Source organism: Gallinula chloropus, assembly GCF_964237585.1.
Source record: "Gallinula chloropus genome assembly, chromosome: 6".
NCBI classification, from domain to species: Eukaryota; Metazoa; Chordata; class Aves; order Gruiformes; family Rallidae; genus Gallinula; species Gallinula chloropus.
In genome coordinates, this window is record NC_140091.1 from 17,906,185 (window position 1) to 17,922,279 (window position 16,095).

General features: G+C 36.7%; 1 protein-coding gene across 1 annotated transcript in view; it reads left to right on the forward strand.

The window, feature by feature from the left end:
• Positions 1 to 15,313, forward strand: part of BTBD8 (BTB domain containing 8) — a gene marked incomplete at both ends in the record, with an annotated part of 34,434 nt that extends 19,121 nt beyond the window's left edge. The window contains 9 exons of the mRNA XM_084266566.1: positions 2,417 to 2,599; positions 3,308 to 3,445; positions 4,539 to 4,668; positions 7,193 to 7,254; positions 8,315 to 8,954; positions 9,260 to 9,347; positions 9,920 to 10,059; positions 11,184 to 13,511; positions 14,844 to 15,313. Coding sequence (XP_084122692.1) covers positions 2,417 to 2,599; positions 3,308 to 3,445; positions 4,539 to 4,668; positions 7,193 to 7,254; positions 8,315 to 8,954; positions 9,260 to 9,347; positions 9,920 to 10,059; positions 11,184 to 13,511; positions 14,844 to 15,313 — 4,179 coding nt within the window. The remainder of the gene's footprint in view (positions 1 to 2,416; positions 2,600 to 3,307; positions 3,446 to 4,538; positions 4,669 to 7,192; positions 7,255 to 8,314; positions 8,955 to 9,259; positions 9,348 to 9,919; positions 10,060 to 11,183; positions 13,512 to 14,843) is intronic.
• Between the last annotated feature and the right edge of the window lie 782 nt (positions 15,314 to 16,095).

Below are 16,095 nucleotides of genomic sequence, written 5' to 3' on the forward strand. Positions count from 1 at the left end.
AAAACAGATTTTAGAGCTATGTGGCTGTACCAAGAGAAGCTTGAGAGTACCCACAGTTACAGAAAATGAACAGTCCTTCTACCAGACTGCTTAATTTCTAACAGAGCAAAGATGGTAGCTGTACCTCTTAAGATGCTAGGAGTTCTGCCATTGTATTAGATCAGGATCCCAGACCATATACATAGCTTTGTATGTCACTTACTGCATAAACGTTTGACAAGTTCTGCGTAAAGTTTTCAGGATTATAGATTAATTTGTTGTGAACTACTGGTGTAGCACCACCCAGCTCCAAACTAGACACAGTTCCAGGCTCCCCTCCAGGGCACCCCTGTGCAACATTATCAGGACAGCTTAAAGGTAAACCCAAGCCACTTCAGGCCTGCCTTCCCCTGTGTTCTATCGAGATGCTGTGGTTACAGCTTGTGCTGAAATGCAGGAGCTGTCTCCAAGCTACCAGCATTTGCAGAACAGTCATGGCACTGCAGTACTTGGTACTGCTCCAGCTGTGTACCCAGCTTCTCTGCAAGATTTCTGCAGTCAGGGCTGAAGTGTGTTTTGGTTCCCATTTTACTGATTTAAAAATTGTGTTGGTGGGTCTTTGCAAGATTCACTGGTATTTCATGGACTGAAGCCTAGAAAGCTTTTAGAATTGCAAAATTAAAAATAAAGCATAAGCCTCCTCTGCCCACAGAACAGTTCTCATGAGTGATCATTTAACTGGGAGCTCTAAGGCACCCAGTCCAAAAACTTGAGGAATTCCCAGTGGAGTTTTTCACAATCTGCAGAAATGCTTAAGGCTCCTTAAAGGAGAAAGAAGAAAAAGTCTAAAATTAATTTTGTAGGGGCTACTGTCTTTCATGATCCTCCTTTCTCTGCTATAAAACTTTATAACAGTTACATCCAGTTAAACAGTGTGACTCTGCTGATCCTTTCCTTTACCCATCTTGGAAATATAAAACCTAGTTAGGTTTTCTTCCTTTTAGAGGAAGAAAGGTGCAAAGAAAAGGAGGTTGCTGATTGGAAAACTCTCTGAGAAACCACAATGCTGAACACAGAAGCATTAAAGTGGGAGTGCATTTTAAAACACTGTTTCAGGTACTTATCCCTGGTGTCTAAACAACACGCCAGAAAATTGCTGGGTTTTTAGATAAGTGGACTCCACTTTAGAATAGTTAGGAAAAAGTATAACAAGAGGTAAAATTCAGAGCTGCTTCTACAGAGTGCTAATTTAATTAGAAGTCAATGAAGGCATTTTATATTTCATTGGAAGTGTCTAATGGGAGCAAATGCTTATTGCCTTGTGAGCAGGGGCTTGAATTCTGGATCATTCAAAAAGCTTGTACCTGAGTCCAGTGGGAGCAAGATCAAGCCATAAGGATATATTTAATCCTTAGTTTACCTTACATGCATAGAAACAAACTGGGTTTGCCTACAGATTAGTAAAATAATGAAAAAAATATCATTGAACAATGACTGGCCAGACTTTGTTTTAACAATATGCATGAAGAAAACTCTCCCTGCTTTCTACTTTGCATGGGATGAACACGATTATAATCTGAATTTACAGTAGAGGTTTTTTGTGTCAAATATTTATCTGAGTTGTTGCTTTCTCCAGTGTTACTGATCTTACTGCACAATTCATCAGTGACCTGCTAGGTCATGTTGAGTAGAGCTTTCAATTCATTCTAACCTGGGTAACAATACATTACAAATTCTAAGCTATGTGTTAACCAGTTAAAAGTTGCCCCCAGATACTGTGCTGATGAGTCAATGCAAATACTTTGACAAGTATCAAAGAACCAGAGGCACACACCTGGGGAATAAACAGGAAAATTCTTTGCTTGTTCTGAATGTAACTGTAAACATACGTTACATTTCTTAGAGAAACGTTAGACAACAAAAAGGGTTAGTTCAGTTTAAACTCCATCTGGGAAGACAAATATTTGATGTCTGACTCCTTTAAATAAAACAAAAGGTTCATAACTATGAAAATGCCTGTATATTTATGTATCCCAAATGTTCTCATCCAGAACTTTCACTTACCATTTTATTTGAGTATTTATTAGATCTCTCAGTGACCTAAAATCTTTTTCTCTATTCAGTTTCTCCAGTTAATGTTTTCCTTATTTTGTTGAGGACTGCAGTATGTAATGATACACAGTTGAAAAACTATGAATAAACTTTACTGCCTAACTTCAGACAAAACAGAAGCAGTAGATTGTTCTATTGTTGCTTTAGTTGCAAGGATAGGTATAATGTTCAGAATTATCAAAATCCAAATTTATTTGAAGAAGGGAAAAGAATACATGATTGGATCCTTGTGTAAATGTTTAGTAACTGAGCAGAAGCTATTTTACAAGCAGCAATTCTTTAGGTGATTGCTTGGCAACAGGCTAATTTCTGGTTTTGTTTTAAGAACCACAAGAATGCTGCTTTCCTTTTGATGGAGAGTGACCGGCTGATCAATAGTCTTCCCCAAGTGAAGTGGACAGAGGCAGCTCTGGCCTTGGCATCTAGACTACAAGAAGAATGTGTAACATTTATTGTGGCCAACTTCTTACACGTGGTACAAAGTGAAGGCTTCTCTAATTTGTTGCAGGTAAAAGTACAATGTTATGGAAAATAAAATTAAAAAATTAGGCAGTGCTCAGGTTTTTTGTGGGTGGGGTTTTTTTTTTTTTCTAGTGTGGTTTTAAAGCAGACTAATGCTTTGATACACAGCATTAATTACTGTTTTCAGGTGATGTGCCTCAGTTAAGCAAAAGTTCCAATGAATTTAGTGGGACAGCTCCTTGTGTTGGAAAGTGATAAGTATATACATAATCTTGGCAAAGCTTCCAGGCCCATAGAACAGCATATGCTTACAAGAATGATACAAGTATTAGCGGTAACTCAATCTTCTGTTGATTTGTATTATGAGTAGCAAGAATGTGGACATGCTGCAGGTCCAGGTGAGAATCTTTCTAGTCATCTAGCTGGTTATTTCTCCCAGGAAAGATTATTTTTTCTAGTATGTATAGGGGATTAAAAAAATAAATAGGGAGATGTTAGAACATTCTGTCTTTGAATCTCAAGCTGCACGTAGCTGAAAATTCATCAGAGTGTGCTTGTTCCCAAAAGTTGGGTTAGTGAGAGTCCTCAGGATGAGGCCTGGGCAGGGGTGGGGTAATGGAACGGACACAAAGGAAGATGCTCAGCTTTGGAATACCATGCACAGTGTGACAGCAGACCCTCTCTGCTCAGTAATGCTTTTGCACATGAAGTACACTCTCTTATTTTAAATGCCTGCCTTTTGTTGTTTCCTCAGGCACAGGCAATGAGCAGCAAACCTGACCTTCTAGAGCTAATTTTTAATGCAATTGAAAAAAGTATTAATAATGAAAATAGCTGCTTTCTTCTTGTAGCTGTGGATACGTTGTTGGACTCCACAAATGTGAAGGAGATGGTAGGTTTTTCAATATGCAGTGTTTATAGAAAAACAACTGTTCTGGTATTGTTTCATGTAATGGTTCAAATCAGATGATGTGGTTTGAGCTCAGGTGGCTCAGCCCTACAATTGGGGTCACGCAGCAAAGCATCTGCATAAATCCAAGGCCCTGTTGGGAGTGAAGAAAATGCTGGCATTTGTTTGCTGGATATTAACACTTTTTTTCTTTCAAAGAGAAACCCTATCTATGACAATAAAAAAATTACTGTGTCTGAGAATGTGAGTCCCATGGGCACCATTGCTCTGTTGTTCTTTACTGTCACTTTAAAGTTGTGATGGGGAAGAACTTATCAAAATGTTACCTTACCTTAAGCTGACAAGTGAAGAGAGCTTATTCTTTCTCTGTGTATCTTTTTTCCCCTTTTTATAGAAGACACAGCTACATTTGCTTTTGTTTAAGACTGTCCTCTGAAGCAAGGGCTGCCTCTTAATCTGGTGTTTGTTTTTGGGATGGGGGAGGTGTCAGTCTCTGTGTGCAAGTGTACACGGTATATTACACACCATCTAAATAATGATATTTAAGCTGTGGTTGACTACAATGCTGGAGATAATTCATGAATAATATGCCATACTGATTAAAATCCAAAATGATGCTACAAGCAAAGAATGAAAAATAAATGCAAAATGAATTACAGCAATCTGGTGCTATTGTAGATCTTCTTGGTAAAAGCAATGAAAATTTAATCAGATACATTATTTTTCCCTAGAGTATTTGACCTTGTTGTGACACAGCTGACAGTAAAGAGCTATTATGGGGTTCATTAAAATACAGCAGAAAAAAAAAATAGAAAAGGAAGGAGAAAAAGAGCAATATGGTGTTTTCTAGTGCTGCAGTATGCCTTGCAGTGACTTGGTTTTAAAGTATTGTAAAAATTACTGTGGTGGGGAATAATCCTTCAAAACCAGCATCTCCATCTACTAGGCCATTATAAAATATAAGTGATGACATCATTGATCTAGCTTAGGGAGTAAGTAGATTCTGAAAGGAATAATGACTGGTTGCTATGACAATATGCCCCTCGCCAGCTGCTGATTTGTTACTTGAACACAGGGTTTTACGTGCAAGATCCAGGCTCTGCGTGATAAGCTCTGGGTCTTCCTGGTTCAGTCTTTTTATGCTGTTCGTCACACAGAAAGCTGGAAGCTGATGAGGCCAGACCATCAACAGAAAATACAAGCAGGTATGTCTGGTGGCATCAAATGGCATTAGAATTTTTTAGCAGTCTGTTTAGTAGATAAAATGTAGGTGGTATTGTACAGCCAGATATAAAAAGCAAAATTTGCAATGCTGTAGGGCTTTGAAGTGGTATTTTAGAATAGGAGCAGCATAGCATGCCTAGCTAGATTCAAACATGGAAATCACTAAGTCCTTTTCTGTGAAAAATCTTCCCTGCTTTTCTTTTTAGGACTGTATGTAATAGGAACCAAGACCATGTAGATTGATTTTGTTCTTATTTACAGCTGCTCTAAATTACTGAAAATACTGCAGTAGGATTAAAACCCTTATCGGTCTCATTTTTAAGGAGATAAGTGCTGTGGACGAATTACATTTGCACAAAGCAGATTACCCATTCTGTGAATTCAGTTTCTATCCTTCATCATTTTTTACATATTGTATAAATATCACTTGTCTCTTGCATAATGCTTATCTTGTGCACCCTGAGTAAATGCAGAGAGCTTGACTTCACAGTTGACTGGTATTGTGATACCGTGTGTGCTGCTGCAGAGAGCCCCTAAGGAGCTGCATAGTATTTTCTCAACATTTTTAACGGGCAGCACTTCCAGCAAAAAGGAGGTTTTGTTCTGCATGTTTCTTGGTTTTGAAGTACACAAGTATTCTGAGCCTGTGGAACTGATGATGGAGTTCAGGTTACGGTTGAATATTCGCTTTGACAGACAGTACAGTGTTATGAAAGGGAAGAATGTGGTGAAGGCTTCTCTAAAATCAGATCACTTTTGAGTCAAAGCAGAAATAAACATTTTGGTGTCTAAAAAAGACATTAGTAGCTATCTGATAGTTATGAAATTGTTTTCACTTATGGATGGATCAAAATTTTATTCTACGATTCCGTGCTGAGAGAAAGATGCAGTGACAGTCTTTCTAAGCATGATTTAGGGATGAAGTCAAATAACGATCCACTGCTACTGTACAAAACAGGTTTTTGACCTCCTTCTGGATTATAGAATCCTGCAGAAACTGAGGAGCTGGCTTTAGAAACAAGGGTGATTATTGTTTCAGGGTGTTTTACTTTTAGGATGATCATGTCCTTATTGTAAATAATAATTAGGCTGTTTTGCAGTAGTGCTTTCAATACAAAAAATATTTTAGACTAAGGTGTGCCTTAGTTGTCCAAACTCCATCTTGCCAGAAATTGTTTTGTTTTCTCAGAGCTACCATACATTTTATATGTAAACAGGTAGGCTCAAATGTTTGCATAAACTGTCTGGTTTTAATTAGAGGCGAAGTGATCACTGAATTCACAGAATGGGTAATTTTAATCAGGTGAAGTATGTCTAAGATAAACCACCACCAGAAATCTTTAAGATTAAAGTTGATTTAAGTTATCTTCTACAGATTTAACCTATGTAGGATTAGAAGGCTACAATAGAGCAGGAAAATTGCCAAAATATGATAGATGATATTGTGGGTTTTTTCATTCATTCATGTCTTGTGTTTTCTTAGGCACAAGTTTATATGGATTTTGTCTTAATATATTGGTATGTATTAATGTGCAGAGTCATTGCTAGAAAAAGGATTAGATCCCTGGGGTGCCATTTTTAGCATACCTTTTGTGTGATTTTTTTACAGACCTATATAAAAATTATTTTAAGCACTTTCAGTAAGAATTTAGCAGAATTTTTGTTTGTGTTACACATGGATACATTTTTGGTATGTATAAATAGTATGTCTGAATATGAGGCACTGAATGCTTTAATTTTTTAATACATTTTTTGCAGAATCTTTTTTCAGCTGAAACATTAATGCAAACAAAAATGAAACCTTATTGATTCTGGGTCTGTACAGTGTCTATAAATATCCTTTTTGTATTCCACAAGCATAATTGATTTAAAGGCTTTATTGAAAAATGCTTCCCTCTCCTAGTCAACCAGTAAAAAAAAAAGGGCATTCACTGCCTGAAAATTCCACATGACAATCACAGGGATAACTCTCATGACATCATGCTGCATGCCATCTAAAGAGGCACTATGATCTTACTGTGTACATTTAGGTATTTTGGCTTTACTACTTTTGGAAATTAAGATAATTTACTTCAATGTAATCTTTTCTTAAAATAGTATAAATAAATATTCTATAAATTAGAGTACATCACTTAAGTCATTAGTACTTTAAATTTGAGGGTCTTTTTGGTAAATTGTGTACACTTTCAAAGGTCTCAGTGCACTGCAAGCTTCAAGTGAGCTAAGCTTGGATAAACCAAAGTGTGTCTTACTATGGAAGTGGGGAAACAGAAGAGTTAAACAACTTGCTTATGGCCATGTGACCTCATTACAGATACCACATTTTTTATTCTGAACATAAACCCATGTATTTCCACTTAACATTTGCCATGTTGCCAGAATTAGCCCTCCTAGAATAATTACAGGAACCCAAGATCTCAGATGATGTTATCAAGTAGGCTGGATTGTTTTCTGTCTCCCTTGCTCCTCACTAAATAGTAAAGAAACTGTTTGTTACTTTTATAGCTGCATTTGACAAGGGTGATGACCGAAGACTTGGCAAAAAACCTGTATTCACTAGTTCTCAGGTAAACATGTACATCCAAACATTTAAAACACTCCTGAAGCTTGCAAACAAAGCTTTTTTCATCATGGGCTTTAAATTCAGTATTAATTTGTCATACTATTTAATGGAACTTGCTTTTGAAAAGTCTGTTTGTTTGGTGAACTGTTACTCCTGCAGAATCAGTAATGTCCATTACAGGACACATCCTGGGCTCAGCCTGTGCTCTGCTACAATTTCAAGCCGATAAGCTCAAATAAAAGACAAGAATTTGTGTTCAGAATCTCACATTCCCCTGTTGCTATGTAATGAAACTCATCTGTTTCCCAGAGCAAATAGTTTGCTACTGAGCTAATGAAGCTCTGCTATTATCACAAGCCACCGCTGCACCGGGTCTATTACACTCCATGCCCTGAAAAAACACTTTTCAGTGCCCTCAATAACTTCCATTGACACTCCCACTCAAAAGTTTGTTAGTATTTGGTAGAAAAAAGGTATTGGTTTCACATGATTTTATGGTCTTGGATGCACTGTGGTGACATTGGTATCACAAAGATTCCATTTCATGTACTTAATTCTCCATGTTTCAGTATCTATCTTTACCTGAGAGAATTACTATTGTCACTTACCTGGCTGATGCACTGCTGGTAATGGTTAAAATCATCACATGTATTATAAATTAGGTTTTGGGTTTGTGTTCGTAAGAATTCATAGTCCTCTTGGAAGCTATGCACATACAAGAGAGTTTTCTTACTTCTGCAGACACTAACAAGTTAAATATGACAGACTAGTCTGTACAAAATAAAATTCTACTTGGATATTTCTATATCCTCTGTATAGAGCAGTATTTCACATGAGATTTACTAAGTACTAGTTATTTCTGGTACTTTCATACCTCTGCAAGCCAGCAATCTGAGCTCTTTTAAAAATTATTATTTCTACATTTAATCTTGTTCCTTTAGATTCATGTGCCACTTATAAAGTATCTGTGTTTCAGAAATGAAAAAATATGTGTAGTTTGCTGTTACATATGTATTCTGTGTTTGTATTTTGGGGTTTTTCCTGATGCTTTTTTTTTTTCCTAGCTAAACAAATCTGTTACTGAATTTGTTGGTATAAGGAATACTTCCTGGACAGAAAACAGCAGGAAAGATTCCTGGGGAGATTCTTCCACTAATCAGGATAAAATGAAATCTGATGGATTAGGAGCATCTGGACATACATCAAGTACCAACAGAAACACTGTTAATAAGGCTTCAAAGCATGATGACGTAAAGGGGAAAGATGGCAAAAAAGTAGTTTCCAAAATGACTAAGGATTCAAAACCTGGGGAAAAAGCTGCTTCACCAAAGGCTAGAGCTGTTATAAAGACAAAAATAGAAAATAATGGAAGTGTGAAGGCTGAAAGCATGCTTCTTACCAAGCAAGATACAGAAAAGACATCATCTGCAAGTGGACAAAAAAATTCAGGAAGTAGCAAAGGACTAAAGAACCATGAAGGAAAAACTGCAGGTGCCAGACCAAAAGTGCTGACAGTAACCCCAAGTGTGCAGATCAAAACAAAACCATTGAAAAAAACCACAGGGAAGGAATCTCCCTCCTTAGTGACTGCAGCAGGAACTTCCAGCAAGCCAGCAAATTCCAACATAGATACCCAGACTGCTAGTGAACAAACAGAAGAACTCAAAGATGATAAATTGGTAGAAGAGGAAAAAAAACAGACTGGTAATACTTTTTTATTATTTCAAAGTCCCCTTCTGATTTGCCCCAGGCTGGTCATACACTGAAAACCAGCCTGGGGAGGTGTAAAAAAAAAAAATCACTATAGATTGATAAAGGTCACTTTCTTCCCCTGTACATTAATATTAACTTGAGATAAGAATGTTAAATTTCTCCTCTATTAACTGACTTTATGATCAACTGATAGCCATGTAACAGCATCTATGCTGTATTCTTCACATATTAGAATTTTTCAGTACTTATATACAATGCATTTCCCCATAATTAACTTTGAATTTGCTTTATAATAGTGAAAACAAAGTCATCTGTGAAGACATCAAACGGAGTCACCAACAAAAAAAAAAAGACTGAGGTTGAAGCTACTGTCACAACAAGCAGGTATGTTACAAATCAAGATAAGCTGCTTTACAGATCTATATGTATGTGTGTTTGTATCTGCTTGTGAAAAAGCTTTCAGGTGAGCTATAAATGTTCTGGTAAGTCAACATGTAGTTTTTAATCTGAGAATGGATGTCTACTGCATACTTTCAGAAAGAATTTGAGTTAGCTATTGGAAACATTGTAAAGGTAAAATTGGTTTGGCTTTTCTGTCAGATTGTTTCATGCTAATCATTTCTTAAACTGTTATATGCCATTCAGAATTCTGCAAACTTGGAACAGTTAATGACTACACAAGGTGTTGTAAATATAGTGTTTCTGGGATAGTTTAGATTAAACTGGACAGTAAGAGAGCTGAAGCACTGAAATTGTGAAACTGGTCACCTAGATATGTGTATATATATAAAATTATATGTAAATACATATAGATTTTAGTTTCAAAACATATACCTTTTAGATAGCATTTTTAATGTTTATATGTGTCTGCATATTAAAACACATGTTGCTTAAGTATAATTAAACATTGCTAGATCCTAAACTTGAAAATAATAGATATAATAATTTCTTTGCAGCCTGACAAAAAAATCAACTGGAAAAGGGTGCAATGAACAAAATGTACAAGCTGTTTTAAAGAAAAAAGGGAATGCAAGTAGCAATTCTTCAGCACAGCAAAGGGCTCAAAACACATCTACCAATTCTCCCAAGAACCATGGTAAAGTTTCATACAGCAATGAGTTGCTCTGCCATTATTATGTAAAGCTTTGTCTTTTTTCTTTTTTTGTGCAAGTATTTGGCAGAATCTTTTAACCACTTCTGTTTGTTTTCCCTGGTTCACTTGGTGACAGTCCTGAACTCTAAAATGCAAATGAATGTTTGTCAGCTTTGAAATTTATTTAAAAGATGGTCCTCACTGCCAGTTGGTGTTTTCTTCTGTTTGTTTAATCTGCTTTACAGAGTCTTTTATTTGATGATCCCGTGCGCTTCTGCACTTGGAACCGTGACTGAGTTCAACAGGAATTCTGTAGGGCAAGCATTTATAATATGCATCAAAGATTTGGACTGCAGACTTCTTTATGAACTACTAGTTTGTCTCCCTTTTTTTGGTGATCCCTACTAGAAGCAGCACTAGTGATACTGACCTACCCCACAAAAGAATAACTGATTTCAACAGCTATTTATATCAAGTATAGGAAACAACATTTTAGATCCTGCTTTTGAAAAGATACAAAGTGTTAAGGATGGAGCTCTTTTTAATCCCATTTGAACTTGGCACTCAATTGGGAGGGGGGAAGAACATTCAAGTTATCTTAAATGCATTATGATATAGAACATACAGGTCCTGTCAATTTGTGTTCATTAAAGATCTTACAGTGTTTTCTGACCAAGAAGGGACATTAATTCTGGTATTCTAATCACATTATAGCTAATGTAATTATTCTCTGCCTACTTTAATTTCCTTTACAATATAAATCAAATACAGTACTCATCACTTCCTGTGCAAAGCTACTGTTCAGTGTTTCTATGCACTTATTCGATGGCTGCTGCTTTCTACTCCATTGTACTTCAGTTACAGGTTGAAGCAATTCCTGTACGGATAGTCTGTGAACTGTGCCAGTTTTAGTTTTAATGATGACATGAAAGTGCAAGATGATATTTTTGTCTGTTGTTTAAGATCTCTGTTGTTTAAGATCTCAATTCTTTATCAAGCCTGACAACCCTTAGTTACATGGAAAGTTGTGTAACTTGCTTCACCACAAAAGCTAACGTAAATTCAATTCATACCCTCTGACTGACACATACAACCTTCATAGTCTTTTTCTTTTTACTATTTGCTAGGACCTCAGGGGGAATCACCAAATTCACTGAAATCGGGAATGTCTCCAAAACATAATGAAGAAAAAAATGTTTTACAACATCTGGTTCAGACAACACTTCCAGAAAAACATGCTTCAGCCAACAAGAAGAGTGTTAAGCAGTCACAAGCACCTGTAGCAAAAACCACTGCAAAAATAACACCTAAAACTCAGGCTTCGTCAAAGCATGCTGAGATTATCAATAATAAAGACCTAAAATCAAAACCAACTGGGCAATCTGTATTAAAATCTCAGTCCACTGCCCAAAAACATTCAAGGTGTGAATCTCCTGTTGTCCAGAAGAATGGTCACACCTCTGAGCACAAAAGCTTGGGGCAGAAACTTGAAAAAACCACGTCTGACACTGTGGCAGGTCAGCTTCGTGACAATAGTGAATGCTGTGCTGCAAAGCCAAGTGAATCTCTGAAATCTGTGATGGAAAGTGGCAGCAAAGATAAACTGCTGGCACCCCTTCAACCTGATAAACAAAAATTACCAGATCCTTCTGAAAATGCAGAACATAAAATGCAATCTGAACGTTCTTCTCCCCTAATTACAGAAGAAACTGTTTCTAAACTGCATGTTTCGCTGCAGAATGAAATGGAAGCAAGACAAATCTGTGGAGATCAGCCTGGAATTGAACAGATTAAAGATAAAGATTATGATAAAGCTGAACTTCACTGTCATGCACAGTCTTCCAGTGATGGATACTCAGACTTTTCCAACGAAACCAATCAAAAGGCAGCTGTTTCAGGAGAACTGGTGAAACATTCAGTCTCTACTGAACAAAGTGACAAATTAAACACTGAAACCGATCTTAACTATGGGGAAAATGCTTTACCAAGCTTTTCCAGAACAACCACCAACGAAGAGGATGGAACATCATCTCCTCAGATTCAGATGGAGGGATTTCTTACAGCTGATGAGCTGTGTGATACATCAGCTTTGACTGAATGCAAATCAGTTACAGCGGATTTGGATGATCTTTCAGAATGTTCCACAGAGCAAATAACAGAAAAATGTTCACCTAGTTACACAGAGCCTATAGATCCTACAGAAATGCCAGAAAACCCTGAAAATGCAGAAATTCCCTTTGTGGACCACTGGAATGCTGGTGCCCTAGATCCAAAAGAGAGTCCTGAATCAGATACTGGCAGTGCAACCACATCCTCTGATGATATAAAACCAAGATCAGAGGATTATGATGCTGGAGGCTCTCAGGATGACGAAGGATCCAATGAAAGAGGCATTTCTAAATGCAGCACTATGTTATGCCACGATTTTCTTGGAAGAAGCAGCAGTGACACAAGTACACCCGAGGAATTAAAAATGTATGACAGCAGCCTAAGAATAGAAGTGAAAATGAAAAAAGAGGGTTCTGATCTGTTCCGTGTTAATTCAACGAGTGATGATGAAATACCAAGAAAAAGACCTGAAATTTGGTCCCATCAAGAAACTGCAAGATCCAATACTAGAGAAAGCAAAAGTTCTACTTTTGGCAATGCACAGTTTACTCAGGAAGCAGACCAAGTTTCTTCTTCTGCTGATGAAACAGAAGATGATCGATCTGAAGCAGAGAATGTTGCAGCAAACTTTCCTCCATCAAATGTTCCTAAGCAAAAATTCCAAGGAATTGATAATTTAGGTTTTGAAGATGCAACAGAAAATGATACTGCAAGTCAAGAGTTTTCTAAAACTAAGAATTTCAAACGATCTGTTTTACTTTCAGTAGATGAATGTGAAGAACTGGGATCTGATGATAAAGTGGAAACACCTACTTCACGTCAGCTTTCAATAGATGGTCTTACTCCTTCAGAAGTATTTGACGGTGTTTCTCAAGAGCACCACGGAAAGACTTTATATTCAAAATACTCACTGGAAATCGAAGATGGATTCCTGGATCGCCAACAGCATACGTATAGAGACAATAGATTGGATGAAAGTGAAATACATCATGGCACTGAAATCCCAGGGAAGGAGAATCAAGGTGCTTCAATGATGGAACAAAATTGTCTAGAGAAAGTACATTCAGCCGCTAGTCCATGTCCAGGAGAAAAACAAAAAGTAAATATGAAGAATGAGGTGGGCAGTGAATTTCACCAGTGCAATAAATATTCAGACAATGATGCAAAATCTCAAGAAAGACCATGTCATTTGAATCTTCATCAGAGAGAAGCTAATTCTGATGTGCAAAAGAGCAGCTCTGCAAAACCTGTAGAAGCCAGTAAGAATCAAATACTGACTCAGGAAGGTCAAGTGAGAGACAGTCAACCAGCAACTACTGAATACGCTAATACTGATTTACTTCCAGGTAATGTACAGAAATAGAAACATTCAGTCATTCAAAACCCAATTAATAGGGGAATCTTTGGCAATTTGTCTGGGATTGAATCCTGAAGTAATTTTGTCTGAAACTATATTAAATTTAAATAATTTCTAAGTATTTCATTTGGGTAGAGAATGCTGCTCTGTCTGAAATATCTGCCAATACCCTGCTGTTCAATGAGAAACTTGACTACAGGAAAAAGATTTTATGTAATGCAAAGATTGGATGCAGTGTCTCTACTTCAGTAACTTTTGATCCAATCTAACATTGACAGCATCAGCTTTTGATGGAATCAGTATTTGTTTTGTCTGCTTGACAACATGTAGTATGTCTGAATGGGATGTGCAATAACTACAGTAATAACCTTAACTAAAGCGCACTGAACTGTTTACCTTAACAGCTATATGCATTATTGTTGTAATCTATTTATTTATATATTATACACAAATTTGGATCCTTCTCCCATTGAATATAACTGAATATTTGCCATATACGTCAGTGGGAGCAGGTTTGAACTCTAGAACTTATGAGATGTCTAAAATTCTAAATTTTACCAGTAAAAGCTTATTTCCTGAAAGAGAGATTATACTTAGAACTGATGCTTATATACAGAAATGTTCTAACTTGTTTCACGTAGCTAGATGAATACTTGTCTAGTTGTTTGGTGTTTTGTCTTCTTTATACCGACAATTCAGTCTGTTTATACCATCAAAAATATACAATAGTGTTGATTACAACTATTGTGTATTCAGGAGTAATGAAATGCCGATGATCTGTGTTCAGCCAGACCACAGAACAAGAAGACATTAAAAGTTGTACTTTTTTTTAAGTTCGCTTGCCCTTGCCTGCAGCTGCCCTTGCATGTGCAGTGGAGAAAAAAGCCTGTGGAAAAACGATTTTGTTTTTAATTCTCTGCTAAGCTGACCCAGCTTACGTCACCATTCAGTAATCATTCTCTATTAATTCCCTCCATGCACGTCCTGGTCTAAATTTAATTTATGTAGTAAATGAGAAATTTCATGTGCATTAAGTGTATATTTACATTGTCATTTTCTGTATCAGAAACTTAATTATGGAGGTTACTGTTAATTACCAGTGGTGATTGCTGCTTTAACTTAATTTATAAATCACACTTTGTTTTTTATATAGGAAATAAATGCCTCAAATTTTGTTGATTTTGTATAACCCACCATCCCCCCCCCCTTTTTTAACCTGGTTGGATTGTCCTTCCTGAATGAGTTAAATGTTGTTCTACACAGCCCTGAGGGGAAGATCATCTGCAATTTTTACATTGTACAGTATTGTGAATTATTTCAGGAGACATAGATGATTATGACACAATGGGACAAACCTGCATGTATGAACATCGGCCTTCAAAAACCCTTTCTCCAATATATGAGATGGATGTTGGAGAAGCAATTGAGCAGAGGATGGATTCAGAAACAGCAGTTCTAGATGTGGATTTTGAAGATCAGCAGTTTGCAGAACAGGACTGGACTCTTCTCAGGCAGCTGTTATCTGAGCAGGACTCAAACATAGGTTTCAAAAACTCTGTTCCTGAAGACCTTAACTTAGCACAATGTCTTATCAATCAGACGCTGTTTCTGGCACGAGATGGTTCAAATCCTCAGGGTACATCACAAGTTGACACATTCAGTAGGTGGACTGAACTAATGTCTCCACTTGATGATTCTTCAGCAAGCATTACAGTGGCAAGCTTTTCATCTGAAGACTGTTCATCCCCTCAAGGGGAATGGACAATTCTTGAACTGGAAACCCATCATTAAGGTGATCAAGTGTTTGCAACTGAACTCCAACCCATACCCCAAATCTATTTTTGATGAGTTGTTTCCATACAATAGTGAAATACTGCATCAGTCAAGAACGAAAAATTCTTGATACTTGAGGCAATCTTTCTGATATAATGAGGTAAATATGTTAATTTATAATCTAGATTTAATCACAAGTACGGTAATTTTTCAAGACTTAAATGTATGTCTTTTCTAAAAATGAACTTTGAGCATGTCTTTTCTAGAACTGTTAGAAAAATTAGATGACACAAAACTCTTGGTTTCCAACCTCCCTTTTATCTTCCTTTCTGCTATTTAATATTCTCATTAAGCAAGAATTTAGAGATCACTGCACAATTAGTAGAGCTATTTCCCTCCTCTTCTTCCTTCTCTCTATATGGTGACTTCATTTTACAACAATAAAGGTTCAGAATGGGTGTGTCAAAAGGTGATGTGTGCCAACACTGCTTTAAATAACGGAAACGTTATACTTATGTTCAAAGAAAACATTTCAGTATGAATCTGCTTTGGACTTTATAATATGAGCAGCTCGCTTCATCTGTTTCTTCCAGGTACGTTTTTTGTATCTTTGGTTTGTTTTGTTTAGAATTTTCCAATAAAACTTTTAAATTGTCTTTCCTTTAAATGTTAAGACTTCAGAGGGTCTGTGCCATAGGAAGAGCACTGTTTCTTTCTTGGAAATGCACGTATTTAAGTAAATATTTTTTAATGGCATAATGTGTGAATTCAGTGGAGTTCACAGAATGCCACTCCTGTTT